This window comes from Cervus canadensis, chromosome 12 (genome assembly GCF_019320065.1).
Source record: "Cervus canadensis isolate Bull #8, Minnesota chromosome 12, ASM1932006v1, whole genome shotgun sequence".
NCBI lineage: Eukaryota > Metazoa > Chordata > Mammalia > Artiodactyla > Cervidae > Cervus > Cervus canadensis.
Genome location: NC_057397.1, coordinates 66,667,569 through 66,685,166, shown reverse-complemented (window position 1 = coordinate 66,685,166; position 17,598 = coordinate 66,667,569). Strand labels below are relative to the sequence as shown.

At 42.5% G+C, this 17,598-nt stretch overlaps 1 protein-coding gene across 15 annotated transcripts; it reads left to right on the top strand.

The window, feature by feature from the left end:
• The first annotated feature begins 173 nt into the window (after nucleotides 1-173).
• Nucleotides 174-8,748, top strand: PDP1 (pyruvate dehydrogenase phosphatase catalytic subunit 1). 15 transcript variants are annotated; one of them, XM_043483669.1, is made up of 5 exons: nucleotides 175-339; nucleotides 1,119-1,153; nucleotides 3,931-4,067; nucleotides 4,361-4,499; nucleotides 4,643-8,748. In XM_043483669.1, the coding sequence occupies exon 5, from the start codon at nucleotides 4,687-4,689 to the stop codon at nucleotides 6,301-6,303; it is 1,617 nt and encodes a 538-aa protein (XP_043339604.1). In that variant the 5' UTR covers nucleotides 175-339; nucleotides 1,119-1,153; nucleotides 3,931-4,067; nucleotides 4,361-4,499; nucleotides 4,643-4,686; the 3' UTR covers nucleotides 6,304-8,748. The 15 variants fall into 15 exon arrangements, with proteins under 15 accessions (XP_043339600.1, XP_043339601.1, XP_043339604.1 ...); XM_043483673.1 differs by lacking the exon at nucleotides 175-339 and adding an exon at nucleotides 374-454; XM_043483674.1 differs by lacking the exon at nucleotides 1,119-1,153.
• The last annotated feature ends 8,850 nt before the right edge of the window (nucleotides 8,749-17,598 follow it).

The following is a 17,598-nucleotide window of genomic DNA, read 5'->3' as shown; positions in this document are numbered from 1 at the left end:
TGTCTGACCCTCGTGACGTCACAAAGCGGGCGGGGAGCGCGAGGCTCTTCCGCCCCCACGCGCCGAGCAGCTGCCCGCTCCGCTGCGCCCCGCCCCCTCGCCACTGCGCACCCAATGGGAAGGCGGGAAGCGCTCGGGCCCGAACTTTCGGGCGGGGCAGGGCGGGGGCCCGGCTCGGCTTGGGGGGGCGGGAGGGGGCGGGGCGGAGTGGGCCGGCCTGGGGCCCGGGGCCGCGCTCCCGGGCGTCGCGGCGGCTCGTGAGGAAGGACCGCCGGGAGGTGCCCCCGCCGCCACCGCCTCCTCGTTGAGAAGAAGCGGCTCCTCCCCCTGCAGTGCCCGGTTCGTATTCCCTCACCCCAGCGCCGAGCCGCACCGTCCGGAATCCTCCTCCGCCCGCCCGAAGTTGTGAGGGGGGCGGCCGGCGCGCGTGAGGAGACGAGCCTGGGGGCGCCAGGTGCGCGCTCGAGGGGCGTCGGGGCCGCGGCGGGCGTGACTGCGCCAGGGGGCTGCCCGCGGGGCTCCAGGTCTTGGGCGGGGGTGTGGGCCCGCTGGCCGCGCCCGGAGCGCCGTGAGGGCCGGCGCGAGGGTGGATTCCGGGGCAGGTGCGGCTCAGGTGGCGCGGAGTCGCTCGGCCTGAGGATTCCACCCCTCACACGCACACCCCGGTTCCAGGGTGACCCCGCGGGCCGACCCTCGGTTTTCAGGTCTGCGGCCGGCGCGGCGTGGGCGGGCGGAGGATGCCGCGCTCCCGTGGGCTCCGCTCCGGGGCTGGATGGACGGGCCGGTCCCGGGGCGCGCCTCCGCCGGCGTCCTGGCCCCCGCCGCCTCCAGCTGTAGCTCCGCGGCTCCCGAGGGGTGGGTTTGTTGGTTAGGTTTCCGCCCTCCTCCCCACTCCCTGTCTTGCGCCTCCATCCTCTTTCCCCAACCCCACCCCACCCCACCTCCTAGCCCCATTCACCCGGCTGCAGCGAGACCTCGCCCCTCCTCCTCTCGCGCCTCCCCTGCCGACGCCTCCTCTAACGAGCATCTCTGCCTTGCTTTTCAATGGGCCGGTGCCGCTGTCGCTGCTGCTCTCCGCGCGGGTTGTGGATGTTGTCGGCTCCGTGTTGTGATGACAGGAGAATGTGTGTGTGTCCCGGGCCCAGACGAATTGGTAGGTATTCCCTTAACTACCTGGCGTTGGGTACCCAGGAAGGATGATGACTGATTTTGCGTGTGGATGGTCTTAGGTGGGTCTGTGTGGAATGAAGAGGTGAGGTAGGTAGAAAATGGGGGGGGGGGGGTGTACAAAGGGATCCTGCACCAGAATAGCAGTTGGTGCGTTAAGTGAGTGCCATTTTCAGGTAGGGTACAAAGGAAACTGATCAAACAAGTGCTGACTTGGGGCTTCGGAGTCTTCCAAAGGCAGCCGGTTTCTTTATTCATATAGAGATAACAGGAGCTGTGAAATGGCTAAACATTGCCCAAAAATGCTGAAAAATCGCAGAGAGTCTTTATGCAGGGTGTTTAATGCAATCGGATTACATAAACTGGGGTTCTGACACATTTAATGATTAGTATAGCTTTTTTTTTTTTCCCATTTACACCAAAAGCTTTGCAGAGCTGAAGAGCTCTGGAGTCGGGGCAGTAATTGCATTCTCTAATTAGTTTGTTCTGAGAGTTTATTGATAAAATGGAATCATTTCCTGGCACAAGCCCTGCAGAGTACATCAGTAAGAATGGATGGGTCTCTTTCCTGTTTCTCCTTACAGTTCATCTTGCCTTATTAGTCACTGGCAAAATCTGCCTAAGACTAAGATGCTGTACCTAAGGTGGCTAAGTCTGGATCATGGGATGGGAATTTTTAAGTGAAATTGTGGCCATAAATAACTTGAAAATTTGACGGTGCTTCAGTTTACCACAGCTGTACCTTGCTGCTGTTCTTATTGCCGCATCAGAACCCTTTAACTTCGTTGATTTAGCAAGTTGTCAACAAGAGTTTTGATTTCATGGAGTTTTGTTGTTGAATCACAGGATATTCAGAAGGATACTCAAGAGTTTTTTGAATGTTCACTTACGGTTTATGAAAGCATTCAAAAGTACATTGACTTCTAGGAGTAACTGGTCTGATGAAGAGAGTATGTCACTTGTACTGGTGGTGAACAAATGCTCCTTAATCACAGAGTAGGTAACTTCCCTCAGAATTTGACTTTTAGAGGCATGTTGGGAGTCTCAGTCCATACTCAGTCCATAAACCCCTGAGTAATTGAAGGATCGAGTTAATAAAATTGACACTCTGCTTTTTTTTTTTAATCTTGAGAATTTATGCCTGAGGGGAAAATGTATGTTACTTGAGTGCCTGGTGTTTGAATTTACCTATTCAAAGCATCTGCTGCATGAATCAGTTCTTTTGCCAAAATAGTTCATTTTGCAGTCAAATAGAAAAACAGGAGGATTGTCAAAACAAAGGAATTTAAGGAAAGTGTGGGTTTCCTGGTCTTGTTATTTCTTCATCAGATGTCATATAGCCCAATTCTGTTACACATCTGTCTCTCAAACCCTGCCTCCAAACACAAACAGTACTTTGATTCAATCTACATTCCATACAGAAACACAGGTATTTTTTGTCCTCTAAAATTCTTACATGTTAAAGTAAGCTTAAATGCAGACATATATAAACTTACAGAGAAAATTTATTTTCATGAAAATTGGTATGTTTACATTTTTAATAATAGAAATAATCTTCATACAAAGTATGAAATGAGTCCATGTGCTTTCTGCATACAAACCTAGCAAGAGTTATGGTTCATATCTGAAAGCCAGTGTCATGTGGCCCAGCGTTTTAGCACATCTCCTGGCTCAGTCATGTACACTTAACCTTTGGATGACTTTCAGGTATTCAGTTTGAAGTGCTGTTATTTAAGTGGTTGTTCTTGATAGATTCCTGTTTTTCTGGAACTTCTGTCTTTCAAGACTGCCTTTCAGACGTTATTTAGTTATTGCTCTTATTTCAAGAATTCTATTCCTTACCTTCTCTTGCCTAATCTTGTTTTCAATTTTGTAAACGAATTTCTTCTTAAATAATGTAGTTAAAATAACGGTACATTCTATCACATGCAAAAGGGGTTCTATATAACTTGCTTACACAGTGCTTGTTACCGAAGCAAATTCAGTGTTTGCTCCCTGCATTCCATTTATCATTTTTCTAACTGTTTTTCAAAAGAGGGTATGTGAAAATAATGTAATAATATAGCTAATACTCTATGATATTTGTAAAATTTTTTCTTAATGTGTTCAACCTTAGGAAAAAATAGTTGATATTAAGGCTCAAGTGGTTTTCTATTCCTTATTCCTTTTTGTTTATTGCATTTGTTTCCTTATTTAAGATATTTCTAAAGCCTATTTGTTTATAGGCCAGGTGAATACTTTGAGGCAATACCTCAAGAATTCAGGGGAAATATGTGTTACAAGAGGGATTCTTTTCTTGTATACATTACCTGGCTTAGTGGTACATGTTTATTACGTTTTCTAGATAAATGCTCATCGAAATATTTTCAGTGTTCCACTTCCAGATATAAGTGATACGATTTTCATTTATTCACAAGTATAATGCTCTACCTTTCTAAGCCAAACCTTAGTCCATTAGACTACTGTTTCACTGTTTATTAATTTCCAAGGGCAAATAGATAACCATTTTTTAAAATGTAAGAGAATGGTTTTCTAGGGGTAAATTCTACTTGGGGTCTGTAATAGATGAAGATCATATTTCTGTAGCTTTCTTTTACGGCTGATAGGCAGAGGAGAATACTAACAAGTAAATTAAGTTCCAGAACTGAGACCATTTATGTTACTAACAAAGTTTTAGAGCTACTAAAATACTTGCTTTTTTTTTTTAAATCACAAAAAATACAGTAAAATTAATGAATAAATGAAACCTGCCCACTTTTCCAGGATTATTTGGTGACTTGGTGGCAGACCTGTGTCCCTAAACTTGCCAAATCGGCACAGTGGTCTGGAGAAGCATTGTTTGCAAGACCATCTCCTGGATACAAGGAGGGCATTTTGGAACTTCTATTTTTATCCATTATGTAAGATTTTTCTTGTACGTGTTAATTATAGTGACATATGTATATATTGTACCAATAATTCATGAATACACACAGGTTGAGGCTGCATCCCAACACGTATATGGTGATACCCAGGTGTATCAAGTGCTAACCATTGAACATGGCTCTATAAACAGGATCTTCATAAATGGGAGAAGTCCCTGTGCAATATGGGAGACCCATGGCCTTTTTTAAGGATAAAGAGAAGGGTAATTGGCCAGGTCGACTGCCACTGCATAATGTTATATAACCTTCATCTCCTCCGCTCTTCCCAGCCAGATCTGTTGTACATTCTGCCCAGTTTGTGCTGCATAAAGAAATACAAAGAGAAAAGTAAAGCTAGAAGACAGTTTGCTCCTGGCTCCATTAAGTAATCAAGTGCGCTTGGCAGAGATCCTGTAGAGATAGTACATGGTATGTGTGTAAAATATAGTACCTTAGGAGGCACAGGACACTTGTAAATTCACCTGCTAAATATCTGTTATGAAAGCAAAAATAGATTAAGTAATCTGAATGTAACTTTTTTCTTTGTGCTTACCTGTGAAATTGCTGTCTAGGAATCCCAGTCAGAAGTTCCAGCTTGCCACTGTTCTCTGATGCCATGCCAGCACCAACTCAACTGTTTTTCCCTCTGATTCGTAACTGTGAACTGAGCAGAATCTATGGCACTGCATGTTACTGCCACCACAAACATCTCTGCTGCTCACCCCCTTATATTCCGCAGAGTCGCCCAAGATACGCACCCCATCCAGCGTATGCTACCTTTTACAGGCCAAAGGAGAGCTGGTGGCAGTACACCCAAGGAAGGAGATATGCTTCCACGCCGCAGAAGTTTTACCTCACACCTCCCCAAGTCAATAGCATCCTGAAAGCTAATGAGTACAGTTTCAAAGTGCCAGAATTTGATGGCAAAAATGTCAGTTCTGTCCTTGGATTTGACAGCAATCAGCTGCCCGCAAACGCACCCATTGAGGACCGGAGGAGTGCAGCAACCTGCTTGCAGACCAGAGGGATGCTTTTGGGGGTTTTCGATGGCCACGCAGGCTGTGCTTGCTCCCAGGCAGTTAGTGAAAGACTCTTTTATTATATTGCTGTCTCTTTGTTACCCCACGAGACTTTGCTGGAGATCGAAAATGCCGTGGAGAGTGGTCGAGCCCTACTACCCATTCTCCAGTGGCACAAGCACCCCAACGATTACTTCAGTAAGGAGGCGTCCAAGTTATATTTCAACAGCTTGAGGACTTACTGGCAAGAGCTTATTGACCTCAACACTGGGGAGTCAACTGATATTGATGTTAAGGAGGCTTTGATTAATGCTTTCAAGAGGCTTGATAATGACATCTCCTTGGAGGCTCAAGTCGGAGATCCCAATTCTTTCCTCAACTACCTGGTGCTTCGAGTGGCATTTTCTGGGGCCACAGCTTGCGTGGCCCACGTGGATGGCGTTGACCTTCATGTGGCCAACACTGGCGATAGCAGAGCCATGCTGGGGGTGCAGGAAGAGGACGGCTCTTGGTCGGCAGTCACGCTATCTAATGACCACAATGCTCAGAATGAGAGAGAAGTGGAACGGCTGAAACTGGAGCACCCCAAGAACGAGGCCAAGAGTGTGGTGAAACAGGATCGGCTGCTTGGCTTGCTGATGCCTTTTCGGGCTTTTGGAGATGTCAAGTTCAAATGGAGCATTGACCTTCAGAAGAGAGTGATAGAATCTGGCCCAGACCAGTTGAATGACAATGAATACACCAAGTTCATCCCTCCTAATTATTACACACCTCCTTATCTCACTGCTGAACCAGAAGTAACTTACCACCGATTAAGGCCACAGGATAAATTTCTGATACTGGCAACTGATGGGCTGTGGGAGACAATGCACAGGCAGGATGTGGTTAGGATTGTGGGTGAGTACCTAACAGGCATGCATCACCAGCAGCCAATAGCCGTTGGTGGCTATAAGGTGACTCTGGGGCAGATGCATGGCCTTTTAACAGAACGGAGAGCTAAGATGTCATCAGTGTTTGAGGACCAGAATGCAGCAACCCACCTTATTCGCCATGCTGTGGGCAACAATGAGTTTGGGGCTGTTGATCATGAGCGCCTCTCCAAAATGCTTAGTCTTCCTGAAGAGCTTGCTCGGATGTACAGAGATGACATTACAATCATTGTAGTTCAGTTCAATTCTCATGTTGTAGGGGCATATCAAAACCAGGAACAGTGAGTGGGTCTTACCAAGGCGATTCTCAAATAGATTTAAAGGACAGATAGTTTTTTTTTTTTTAAAGATAATACTGTAATAAATAGTTCCAGTGGGTCATTCTCAGCATTTCTCTATTTGATACTCTAGTCTGCTGGGTAGTCCAAATTGACTTTGTAGCAGAGTGGCAGGATCCTGAGAGTCTCGTTCGGCTTAGTTTGGACCTCACAGCACCTGCAGTTGAGGCCCATCAGTTCCTTAACCACAGATGGCTTAGGACATTGGCTGCTTTTATCAATCTGAGAAAATCAGGATGACCTGGCAAACAGGGGTTTGAGTAGGCCCAAAGCAAGGAACTTGCTGGGCGTATTCTTTTGGTAAAATGAAGAAACATTACTGTTCACACCTGCAGACCCCTTTCATCACCAAGATTCCAGTGTACGTGAGAACATATATTTATTGCATGATTTCCTAGATGTATAACCTGTGCATTATTCATGAACTTTATTTTAACCCAAAGTAGTTTTCAAATCCACTACTTTAAGCCATAAAGGACCGAGAACCAGGCAATTTGAATTTGTCAGTGTGTGTGATCATTTGACTTGGAATGTTTCTTAATGAGAAAACACTAACCCTTCACCCGATTACCTAATGTATTTGGAACATTTTCTATTTTGCCAAGCAGTTGAAGACAATAAAGGTGTTTTATCTTCTCTTATTGGTGTTAAATAAAGGGGAGAAAAAGTCATAGTTTATATTAATGAAAAGCTTTATTTAGTTTGAAATGAAAGATCCAGAATGAAGAGAAGAGACTGATATGTTCAATTATGGTCATCTGCATCCACCAGCACATCACTCTTATCATGTAAACCCCTGAAGTGTGGCATGCTCTAAGTGTGTGGTGGGTAGACTGCTGCTGAGAAATCACACTTCTAATTAAGTAGTGGTAAGAATTTTTGTCATGTTTGGAATTTTAAGGATGACATATTAAAAATTTACATAATTTGGGGGAGTAAAGTTTAAATATTACCTTCAGGTGTTGAGATGAAGTTTTTTGTTGTTGTTTTTCCCCACTTAGGTATAGGTCAATTTAAATAATTGGTTTAAAGATTACTAAATGCTTTAAACATATTGTAGCTTATAAATAGAAATGTTAACGTACATACATGAGAAATTCTTTAAAGTAACTATTGTGCATGCCTGATGCTTAATGGAACACTTAATAGCATCAAATATTGTTTGCAGCAGTCTCCGTAATTATATGCAGACCCTTCCAACGCTGTATCAAAGTAAATGAAAATAAATATATTCAGATTGGCTTTTGGGGAGCTTATTTGATATGCATCAAATGGTGTATTGTTCCTGTGTTTAATGGTGATTCGTGTACAGCTGTGCATATATTTCATCACTTATTCTAGCATCACTGTTAAAAGAATGGCTATGACTATGTTCAATTTTCACATAAGTTTTAATACAGAACATGATCTGTTTTCCCTTGTGTAATTAGTTGAGGGGTGTTTAGGAGTCCTTGCAGATTTCTGTAGAATACCGAACTAGATATTCAAGGACTCTGGACTGTGGACACCGAAGCAAGGTAGAATTGGCTGCAGAATTTATTCCAATTGAAAATAGACTCTGGAAGATTGCCGCTTACAAGACCATATAATGTTTGTTTTCTGAGGCCTTTTTTTTCCCCCCCCTTTTTTCCCTCCTTTGGTCACCTTGGAAATTTTCTCCCAGCTGGTATTTTGGAGGGGGAAAAGCTATTATACTATATACTTATTTATAAATGTTTTGACAGAGACTTCATTTTTTAATGGAATGTATGTAGAATACAGTAGCAATTAAAACTCATTTTCAGGCTACTACTTGAATTTCTCTTGAACACCTTTACTAAAGAGTTCCATATTATACTTAATAAAGTCTCATCTCTATATAGTACAGTATATATAAATTTGGTTTCTTTTGGTCATGATCAAGATAGTAGTTATTATTACACAAGAAACTTTGCTCTTATTATTACACAAGAAACTTGGTCTGCGGTCTAAAAGCTGGTTGTGTTAAGCCTGTAGTATTAACAGTGTGGAAATTAAAAGAATTGGATGTTAAAAATTTGAATGTATTATCATCTAAAAGAAGTTTTGATTTTATTGTAATTGGTTGTCACTGTGATGTGATACCTAGAATTAAAGAATACATGTAAACTTTCATTGTATTCAGCCTTTCTTAAGCATTTTTAATTTATACTTTCTAACGTGTCACTTTCTGTATTTAGTCAGTGGCTCATGGTATTTATAATATGTCCTTAGCTAGTTAAATGCAATGGTGTTATGGTACACAGTACTTGGAAGGAAGAAAAGTCTTATAAAAGATTTATCTGTGTGAAGAAATGTGAAAAGTTTATGTATTATATAGTGAATAGTCAGAAATGCCCACAGTGAACTAAAGCTTCGTATCTGCTTTGTGAAAGACCGACCTGTGTTGTTTTTTAATTAATAGATTCATTAGATGCTTTCTATGGTGATAGTTTATACTTTAGGATCCTCTAGATAGATAGTACTTTTTAAAAAACTGGGGTATACTTTACATTCAATAAAATGCACAGATTTTAAATGTGTAATTTGAGATTTGGTAACCACAACCCCAGTAAAGATACAGGACTTTTGCATTACTCCAGCAGAAAATTCCCTCATGCCACTTTCTGGTTAATCCTTCCCCATAGAACTATTGTTCTGACTTCTGTCACCATAAAGTAGTGTTACTTGTTCTAGAAATTCATATAAATGAAATCATGTAATATGTACTCTTTCGTATATGACTTTTGTTCATTTTTTTTGAGATTCACTTATGTTGAGTGTATGCATAATCTCCTCTTTACTACCAAGTAGCATTCCATAGTATGAATAGAATAGTTTATCTACTGCTGATGTGCATCATCAGCCCCTTCTTCTCCCCCTTAAAAGCTAACTTAGGTTATCAATTCCCAGGGATATTATTTGATTGAAGTATAGATTTAACATCAAAAACATGATAGATTACAAACGAGTTTTATCTTCCATACCTTAATGGTAGGACTTTTTAAAAAATGCCCTTTAAACAAGCAATGAAAATGAAACTTGGTGAAAAATTTGGGGGGATTGGAGAGCATTCCTTTGCTAATGACTTCTCTGTACCTCTCCCATTGATAACTTTATTGAGTTAAAAGTTCATTAACTGAGCTGATGACTATCCTATAAAAAATAGACAAATTATACCTTGGTTTTTCCTGTTTGTTTGCTTTTCTTTTTTTCTTTAATTGAAGGATAATTACAATATTGTGTTGGTTTCTGCCATACATCAACATGGATCAGCCATAGGTATATATATGTCCCCTCCAGTTTTTGATGGTCTTGGTTTATTACTCCCATCAGCCATAGCTAGGATTGGAATGGGAAAGGAAGTGGATTAAATGCTGACTGTTAAATTGGGACTAGAATAATGTAACTCACTTGAATATCTCAGCTTTTTAAAAAAATTAATTCTTCCTAGACCAAGATTTCCTACTCACTAGTCAAACACATGCCTGAATATGCGTTATCGTTAGCTTTGTCTTTGGGTGTAGTAAGAGGGTCTAGACAACTGCTTTCCTTAGTCTGTTCATTAACATACCTTAATTCTGAGCTTTTTCATAAATAATAAAACAACTACTATTTACTGTAGCTGAGACCTGAACATGCTGGGTAAATGGTATCTAAATAAACTTGTTACAGTATGAAGGTCACTTTTTGTTCCTTTCAGAAGTAACTTTGAAAGCCAAGCTTAATCCTGTTAAATCCAGCCAGCCTGGTTCTTATGACAAAATTTATACCTTGGATTGAATCCTAACAGTATGCAGCATTGTCTTCTAAATAGCTTTCAAATTTTAAGTCTTCAAAGTAAATATATCAAGAATGATGAAATTCACACATTTCATGTTCCATTAATCATTATTCAATGCATATACTCTAAGGACCACACAGTTTAGGCTCAGTAATATAGCCAATATTTAGGTTCCTAAAATGTATACATGTCTGGTTTTAAGTTGTTCTAATAATTTTTTAACTTTATCTTGTTTGTCCATCAGGGTTTTCAATTAAGGTCAAGGCCTGTGGATTTTGTTTGTTTTTCTGAGCCAACACAATATTGAATAAAAAACGTTCTGCATCCACTTTATTTTACATTAGAGATGTATAATCAATTTTAAAAGAAGCCTAAGTGAACTTTAAGAAGTTCTCTTCTTCATTTGTCAGAAGTTAACATTTCAACCTAGATGTAGAGAAGTAATTTATTCCAGTAATTTCAGTTTTGTTTTATAGGTAAAAACCAATGATTTCTAAAACTTGAACTAGTTCCCTGTTGCAAAGAATATTCAAAAGAAAAAATTAAAGTACCAGGGTACAGATAGGCCCATCACGAGTTTAGCCCTCTAGAGGAGAAGGCTTACTGTGTTCATTGGAAGAGGCCTCAATAACTCAATTTTCAAGTGAGTCAATTGGACTCCCAAAGTCAGCTTATTTCCCCCAGCAAAACTTTGCTAAATGGTCCCCATCTAACCCTTGTCCCCTCCCCCAGCTCCTTTTACACAGATTGGGAGAAGTGTTCCTTTGAGGATCTGCCAAGGACTTTAGCAGCTGTTTGGAAGTACCTGGTACCTAGCTCCAAAATAACTCAGTATTTCATGTTGGTTCACCTTCATACCCTGAGGGGCGTTTAATACTGTCTTTAAGAGTCACACCTCTCTGCTTTTTTAAGCTATACCAGGGTCACTGACTCACTTCTGTCTTCAGCACACACTCAACCAAACTGAACATTCAGACTACTACAGTGCATGGAGGTTCCTGGAGAAGGAAATGACAACCCACTCTAGTATTCTTGCCTGGAAAATCCCACGGACAGAGGAGCCTGACCATGTCGCAAAGAGGCGGACACGACTGAAGTGCCTTAGCATGCACGGGTGCAAGGAGGTTAGTCATCACATTCAGCCCTTTAGAAACCTCAAACCTGGAGTGCGGAGCCACACCAAGCAGCCAAGAAGAGTCAAAGAACCAAAGATTTTTATCTTCACCTGCGGTGATTTAATCAGTCCATCTCCTTGAACAACAAGACCAATTCGATTGGCTGGCAGTGTTGACTGAGAGGCCAGCCTTCAAGCATGAAAACTGAGAAGAGTGGGAAATGTGAAACAAGATCTAAGGGGAGAAAAAAGGAAAGGTGAGGAAAGAGGGGTGTGATTAGAGGCAGGAAAGGGGGCAGGGAGCATCAGGTCGTCTGACACCCTGGACCAGTGACGGGGACAGAAGCAAAACGGGAAAGACGGCAGGCAGCCAAATAGTGGTGAGGTAAGGGAGTTTAAAAACATTTTTAAGCCCTTATGAAATCATGGATTTTATGCTTGGGCTGCAGCAGTTGGAGTGCAAAGCAGTTTCCATTAGCGTGACCATTTCGTCTTGGCTCATTAGATAAGAGGGACAAAGCAAAGTCTTAGGCCATATGTAAGGGGATCTGTGGTGCCCAGATGGACAGATTTCTCAAAAGAACTTTGCTCAGAAATTAATTTTTCTTGCTCCAAATCTGGGGACAGGTTAAACAGTCTAATTTCAGCTGATGAAAACAGAAACTAGATCATTAAAGCTCTGGTGTTCGCAGACCAGAGAGAGTGCATTACTAAACCGAGCCTCACGACTTGCTTAGAGGGGCAAAGATAGCCTCAGGTATAACCAGAAACTCCAGTGACCCTGCAGCCTTCGTGATACTAACAATAACCACAATCACTCTTTGTGGAGCAGTTGCCATGTGCCAGGTCCTGTGGAAAGTATACTGTATATTTTCTCATTTAATCCTGTGCTGCTGGTCTCGTCTGGTTCTTCAGCCCCTTCACTAAACCCTCTGTGCCCTGATCTGTGTGCCTGGAAGCCCAGCTCTCCAGCTGCTCTGCCAGGCTCTCTCGTCTCCTGATTCCCATTCCATTCAGCCCATAGGCAGCACCCGCAGGTGAGATGAGAGAGATGCTGGGAAGTGTCTTCCTCGTTCTCTCCAGGCTTCAGGCTGCACCTCCAGCCTTAGCTGTGCCCGTCCGTTCTACAGCCCCTCTTCCACAATTCTGGTTCTAGGCGGGCTCTTCCTCCCTTTTGCCTTTCAGCTTTAGGGATGCTAATGGCTTCCTACTGCTGCTCGTCTCTGGGTGCCTCAACAACCCTTGTTTGTTTCCTCATCCTTGCTTGCACCTCTGTGAGTAATCCATTCATTTGAATAGCGGAAGGGGAAATCACTTTCCTGCCAGGACCTGACCAATATGATCCTTAAATTGAAGTATTATTTCCCCTATTTTACCTAACACAAAGAGGTGAGGCAGCTTATCCCTCATCACCCAGCGAACAAAGCCATATGTGGACGTTCCAAAGTTCTGTGTGTTTAATCCCCACATCACACGGCCTGGTCTCTCCGTATAACCAGGGTGATCCCTTTGGAACTGAGAAGACTTGAGGGCTGTCAAATGGCCGATAGCCAAGTGAGCCCTTGGAAAGCAGAGACAAAGATGCTCAGAAGCAGCAGCAAGCGCCGCTGTAGCCAAGCAGTTAGTCTAACACGTAGAGGAATGGAGCCACCCACAGAATGTGCCAAGCGGGGACAGGATCAGCCATGCATGGGGATGTCCAAGTATGCAGTTCCTCAGCTCCCCAGTTCACGTGTTGAAATCTCCATAGTGGGAGGTGAGGTAGAAAGATACAAGCCACAGAGACAGCCTTAGGTGTATATACATTTGCGCCTTGAACAAGGAGGTAACAGGGGCCCCAAACCTCCCAGCACGGTAGAAAATTCAGTATAAATTATAGTCAGCCCTTTATATACTCAGTTCACCTGGATCTACCATTACTCTGTATCTGTGATTCCACATTTACAGAGTTAACCAACCATAGATCAAGTAGCACTGTATTATTTACTACTGAAAAATATCCACATATAAGTGGACTTGGGACGTTCAATCCCTTGTTCAAGGGTCAGCTGTACACAGTGACTGCAGCATCCTTGCAGCTGGCATACACTTAGAGAAAGAACTACCGGAGAAGGTAAAGACTAACTGAGCACAGATGGGTGTTAGAGTTAGTAGGGGCAGGACTGGGAGAAAGAAGTAAACCGAGGTGAGCCAGAGCCACAGCCAGGCTGAAATCTGGCTTCTAGACACTCAGGTGGGAGACTTGACTAATTCTAGCTGAGGAAGGGCTGGTGGTTAGGTAAGAGACATCTGTGTGATTTACATATTGCCATTAGTCATTCATGTCTGTATACTCACATTTAATAAACTGATAACATTTAATTCAAACACAATCAATATTTTCTCTTGATTCCTTGGTTACCATAGTACATGACCACTGAGCTCTACTCAGGTATGGGGTAACTTGACAACTGAACTTGAGTGACCTAATCAGTCACTCATCAAAGTCTTGGAACATTATAGCTGGATTGAACTGCCAGTTAATTCAGTTAGTTCAGTCCAACCTAGAAAATGTTTATTGGGCTTGTTCATTATTTTGGGAAGATAAGCCCTACTCTACACAGATTGGAAGGTGTCCAGTATGCTACAGGGGAAGAGTGGAGGGTAATTTAAGTAGCTTCCAGAAAGAAAAAAGTGGCTGGGCCAAAGTGGAAATGACGTTTAGGTGTGGATGTGTCTGGTGGGGAAAATAAAGTCTGATGCTGTAAAGAACAATATTGTGTAGGAACCTGGAATGTTGGACATGGTCAAGCAAGAGACGGCAAGAGTGACCATCGACATTTTAGGAAGCAGTGAACTAAAATAGACGGGAATGGGCAAATTTAATTCAGGTGACCATTATATGTATTACTGAGGGCAAGAACCCCTTAGAAGAAATGAAGTAGCCCTCATAGTCAACAAAAAAGTCCAAAATGCAGTACCTGGGTGCAATCTCAAAAACAACAGAATGATCTCAGTTTGTTTCCAAGGCAGACCACTCAACGTTAGAGTAATCCAAGTCTGTGTCCCCATCATTGATACTGAAGAAGCTGAAGCTGACAAGTTCTATGAGGACCCACAAGACCTTCCAGATCTAATACCAAAAGAAGATGTTCTTTTCATCCTCGGGGATTGGAATGCAAAATTAGGCAGTCAAGAGATACCTGGAGTAACAGGCAAGTTTGGCCTTGGAGTACAAAATGAAGCAGGGCAAAGGCTAACAGAGTTTTGCCAAGAGAACGTGCTGGTCATAGCAAACACCCTTTTCCAACAAAACAAGAGACAACTCTACACATGAACATCATCAAATGGTCAATACCGACATTGGATTGATTATATTCTTTGCAGCCAAAGATGGAGAAGCTCTATAGTCAGCAAAAACAAGACCGGGAGCTGACTGTGGCTCAGATCATGAGCTCCTTATTGCGAAATTCAGGCTTAAACTGAAGAAAATAGGGAAAATCCCTAGGCCATTCAGGTATGACCTAAATCAAATCCTTTATGATTACACAGTGGAAGTGACAAGTAGACTCAAAGGATTAGATCTGGTAGACAAAGTGCCTGAAGAACAATGGACGGAGGTTCGTGACACTGTACAGGGGGCAGTGAGAGGCAGTGACCAAAACCATCCCAGAGAAAAAGACATGCAAGAAGGCAAAGTGGCTGTCTGAGGAGGCTTTACAAGTAGCTGAGGAAAGAAGAGAAGTGCAAGGCAAGAGAGAAAGGGAAAGATATACCCAGCTGAATTCAGAGTTCCAGAGAATAGCAAGGAGAGATAAGAAAGCCTTCTTAAGTAAACAATGCAAAGAAATAGAGGAAAACAATAGAATGGGAAAGACTAGAGATCTCTTCAAGAAAATTAGAGATACCAAGAGAACATTTCATGCGAAGATGGGCACAGTAAAGGACAGAAACAGTTTTGACCTAACAGAAGCAGAACATATAAAGACGAGATGGCAAGAAAACACAGGAGAACTATACAAAAGAGGTCTTAATGGCCTGGATGACCATGATGGTGTGGCCGCTCACCTAGAGCCAGACATCCTGGAGTGTGAAGTCAAGTGGGCCTTATGGGGCAATACTATGAACAAAGATAATGGAGGTGACTAAATTCCAGTTGAGCCATTTAAAATCCTAAAAGATGTGGCTGTTAAAGTACTGCACTCAATATGCCAGCAAATTTGGAAAATTCAGCAGTGGTCACAGGACTGGAAAATGTCAGTTTTCATTCCAGTTCCAAAGGACAGGGCCAAAGAATGTTCAAACTACCATACAGTTACACTCATTTTGCATGCTAGTAAGGTTATGCTCAAAATCCTTCAGGTTAGGCTTCAGTAGTACGTGAACCAAAAGCTTCTACATGTACAAGCTGGATTTAGAAAAGGCAGAGGAACCAGAGATCAAGTTGCTGGCATCCACTGGATCATAGAACAAGCAAGGGAATTCCAGAAAAGCATCTACTTCTGCTTCCTCAATTATGCTAGAGACTTTGTGAATCACAACGAATTGTGGAAAATTCTTAAAGAGATGGGAATACCAGAGACATCTGTATGCAGGCCAAGAAGCAACATTTAGAACCAGACATGGAACAACAGAGTGGTTCAAAACTGGGAAAGGAGTACATCAAGGCTGTATATTGTCACCCTGTTTATTTAACTTGTATTCAGAGTACATCATCTGAAATGTGGGCTAGATCAATCACAAGCTGGAATTAAGATTGCAGGGAAAAATATCAACAACCTCAGATATGCAGATGACACCACTCTAATGGCAGAAAGTAAAGAGGAAATAAAGAGCCTCTTGATGAAGGTGAAAGAGGAGAGTGCAAAAGCTGGCTTAAAACTTAACATTTAAGAAACTAAGATCATGGCATCTGGTCCCATCACTTCCCGGCAAATAGAAGGGGAAAAGGTGAAAGCGGTGACAGACTTTATTTTCTTGGGCAGAAAGAAAAAAAAAATCTCTGCATACGGTAACTACAGCCATGAAATTACAGGACACTTGCTCCTTAGAAGAAAAGCTATGACAAACCTAAATAGTGTATTCAAAAGCAGAGGCATCACTTTGTTGACAAAGTTCTGTCTACTCAAAACTATGGTTTTTCCAGTAGTCATGTACGGATGATCCTTATTTCCTGGTATTTATACACTGTATAGTTTGTATACTCTGTAAGATTTGTTTGTGTGACCAATGGAACATAGCAGATGTGATGGCATGTCCCTCCTCAGATCAGATTATAAAAGACGGTGCAAATATTGTCTTGGTCACACCTACTGTCTCTTGGATTACCCGCTCTTGGAGGAGCCATGTTGCGAGCAGCCTTGTAGAGAGAGCCACATCCTCAGGGACTGGTGCCTCCTGGCCACAGTCACATGAGTGAAGTTGAAGCAGATGTCACAGCTCCAGTCAAGACTCCGAAGTCGGCAACTCCAACTATGGCACGTGTATAGCCTCAAAGAGATCCTGGGCTAGAAAAGCTGCTTCCAAATTCCAAACCCTCAGAATGCAGTGAGTTCTTTTACTAGCACAATAGATTCATTTGGGAACAGCAAGAACATTGCGTTTTAGGACATGCAATCTGTGGCACACCATAGGCGAATTTGGAGAACACAAGAGAGGAACTTTTTTTTTTTTCAATAGAGGAGAAGTGGGAGAATCTGTTATAAACATTGGAGTCCACTGGAGAAAACTGAGAATTTGGAGTGTAGTGGATTTTCATTGGCTGAGTTGTGACTGTCTCAATGGTTGGGCTGTTGCCAGGCAAGGAGAAATTGTTCCTTCCTCCTACTGGGTAGTCATGCTGTAACTTTCTTCCTGTGGAGCTGCAAAGGTACAGCTCTTCCAGTTGGGTCTGCAGTTGAATTCCAGAGGTGGAGCATGAGAGTGCCCCTCCTGGAGCCACTTTAAATGAGGTTTCTATTTATAGGCAAACCTCATTTCATTGTTCTTCACTTTATTTTGCTTTGTGCTATTTTTTGTAGTGGGCTTCCCTTGTGACTCAGCGGGTAAAGAATCCGCCTGCAATGTGGGAGACCTGGGTTCAGTCCCTGGGTTGGGAAGATCCCCTGGAGAAGGGAAAGGCTACCCACTCCAGTATTCTGGCCTGGAGAATTCCATGGACTGTAGTCCATGGGGTCACAAAGAGTTGGACACAACTGAGTGACTTTTGCTTTCACTTTCAATTTTTGTAATATATATTGAAATCAGGAGGTGTGATGCCTATACCTTTGTTCTTACTTAAAAAATGGTTGTGGCTACTTAAGGTCTTTTCTGGTTCCATATGAATTTTAGGATTTTTTTTTCTATTTCTGTGAAAAGCACCACTGGAA

Excerpts from the sequence above, each read along its gene's own strand:
- PDP1 (XM_043483664.1), top strand. The coding sequence starts at position 773 with ATGGACGGGCCGGTCCCGGGGCGCGCCTCCGCCGGCGTCCTGGCCCCC. Across the intron at positions 856-1,118 it reads AGCTCCGCGGCTCCCGAGGG|GAGAATGTGTGTGTGTCCCG; the intron begins GTGGGTTTGTTG and ends TTGTGATGACAG. Across the intron at positions 1,154-4,642 it reads TCCCGGGCCCAGACGAATTG|GAATCCCAGTCAGAAGTTCC; the intron begins GTAGGTATTCCC and ends ATTGCTGTCTAG.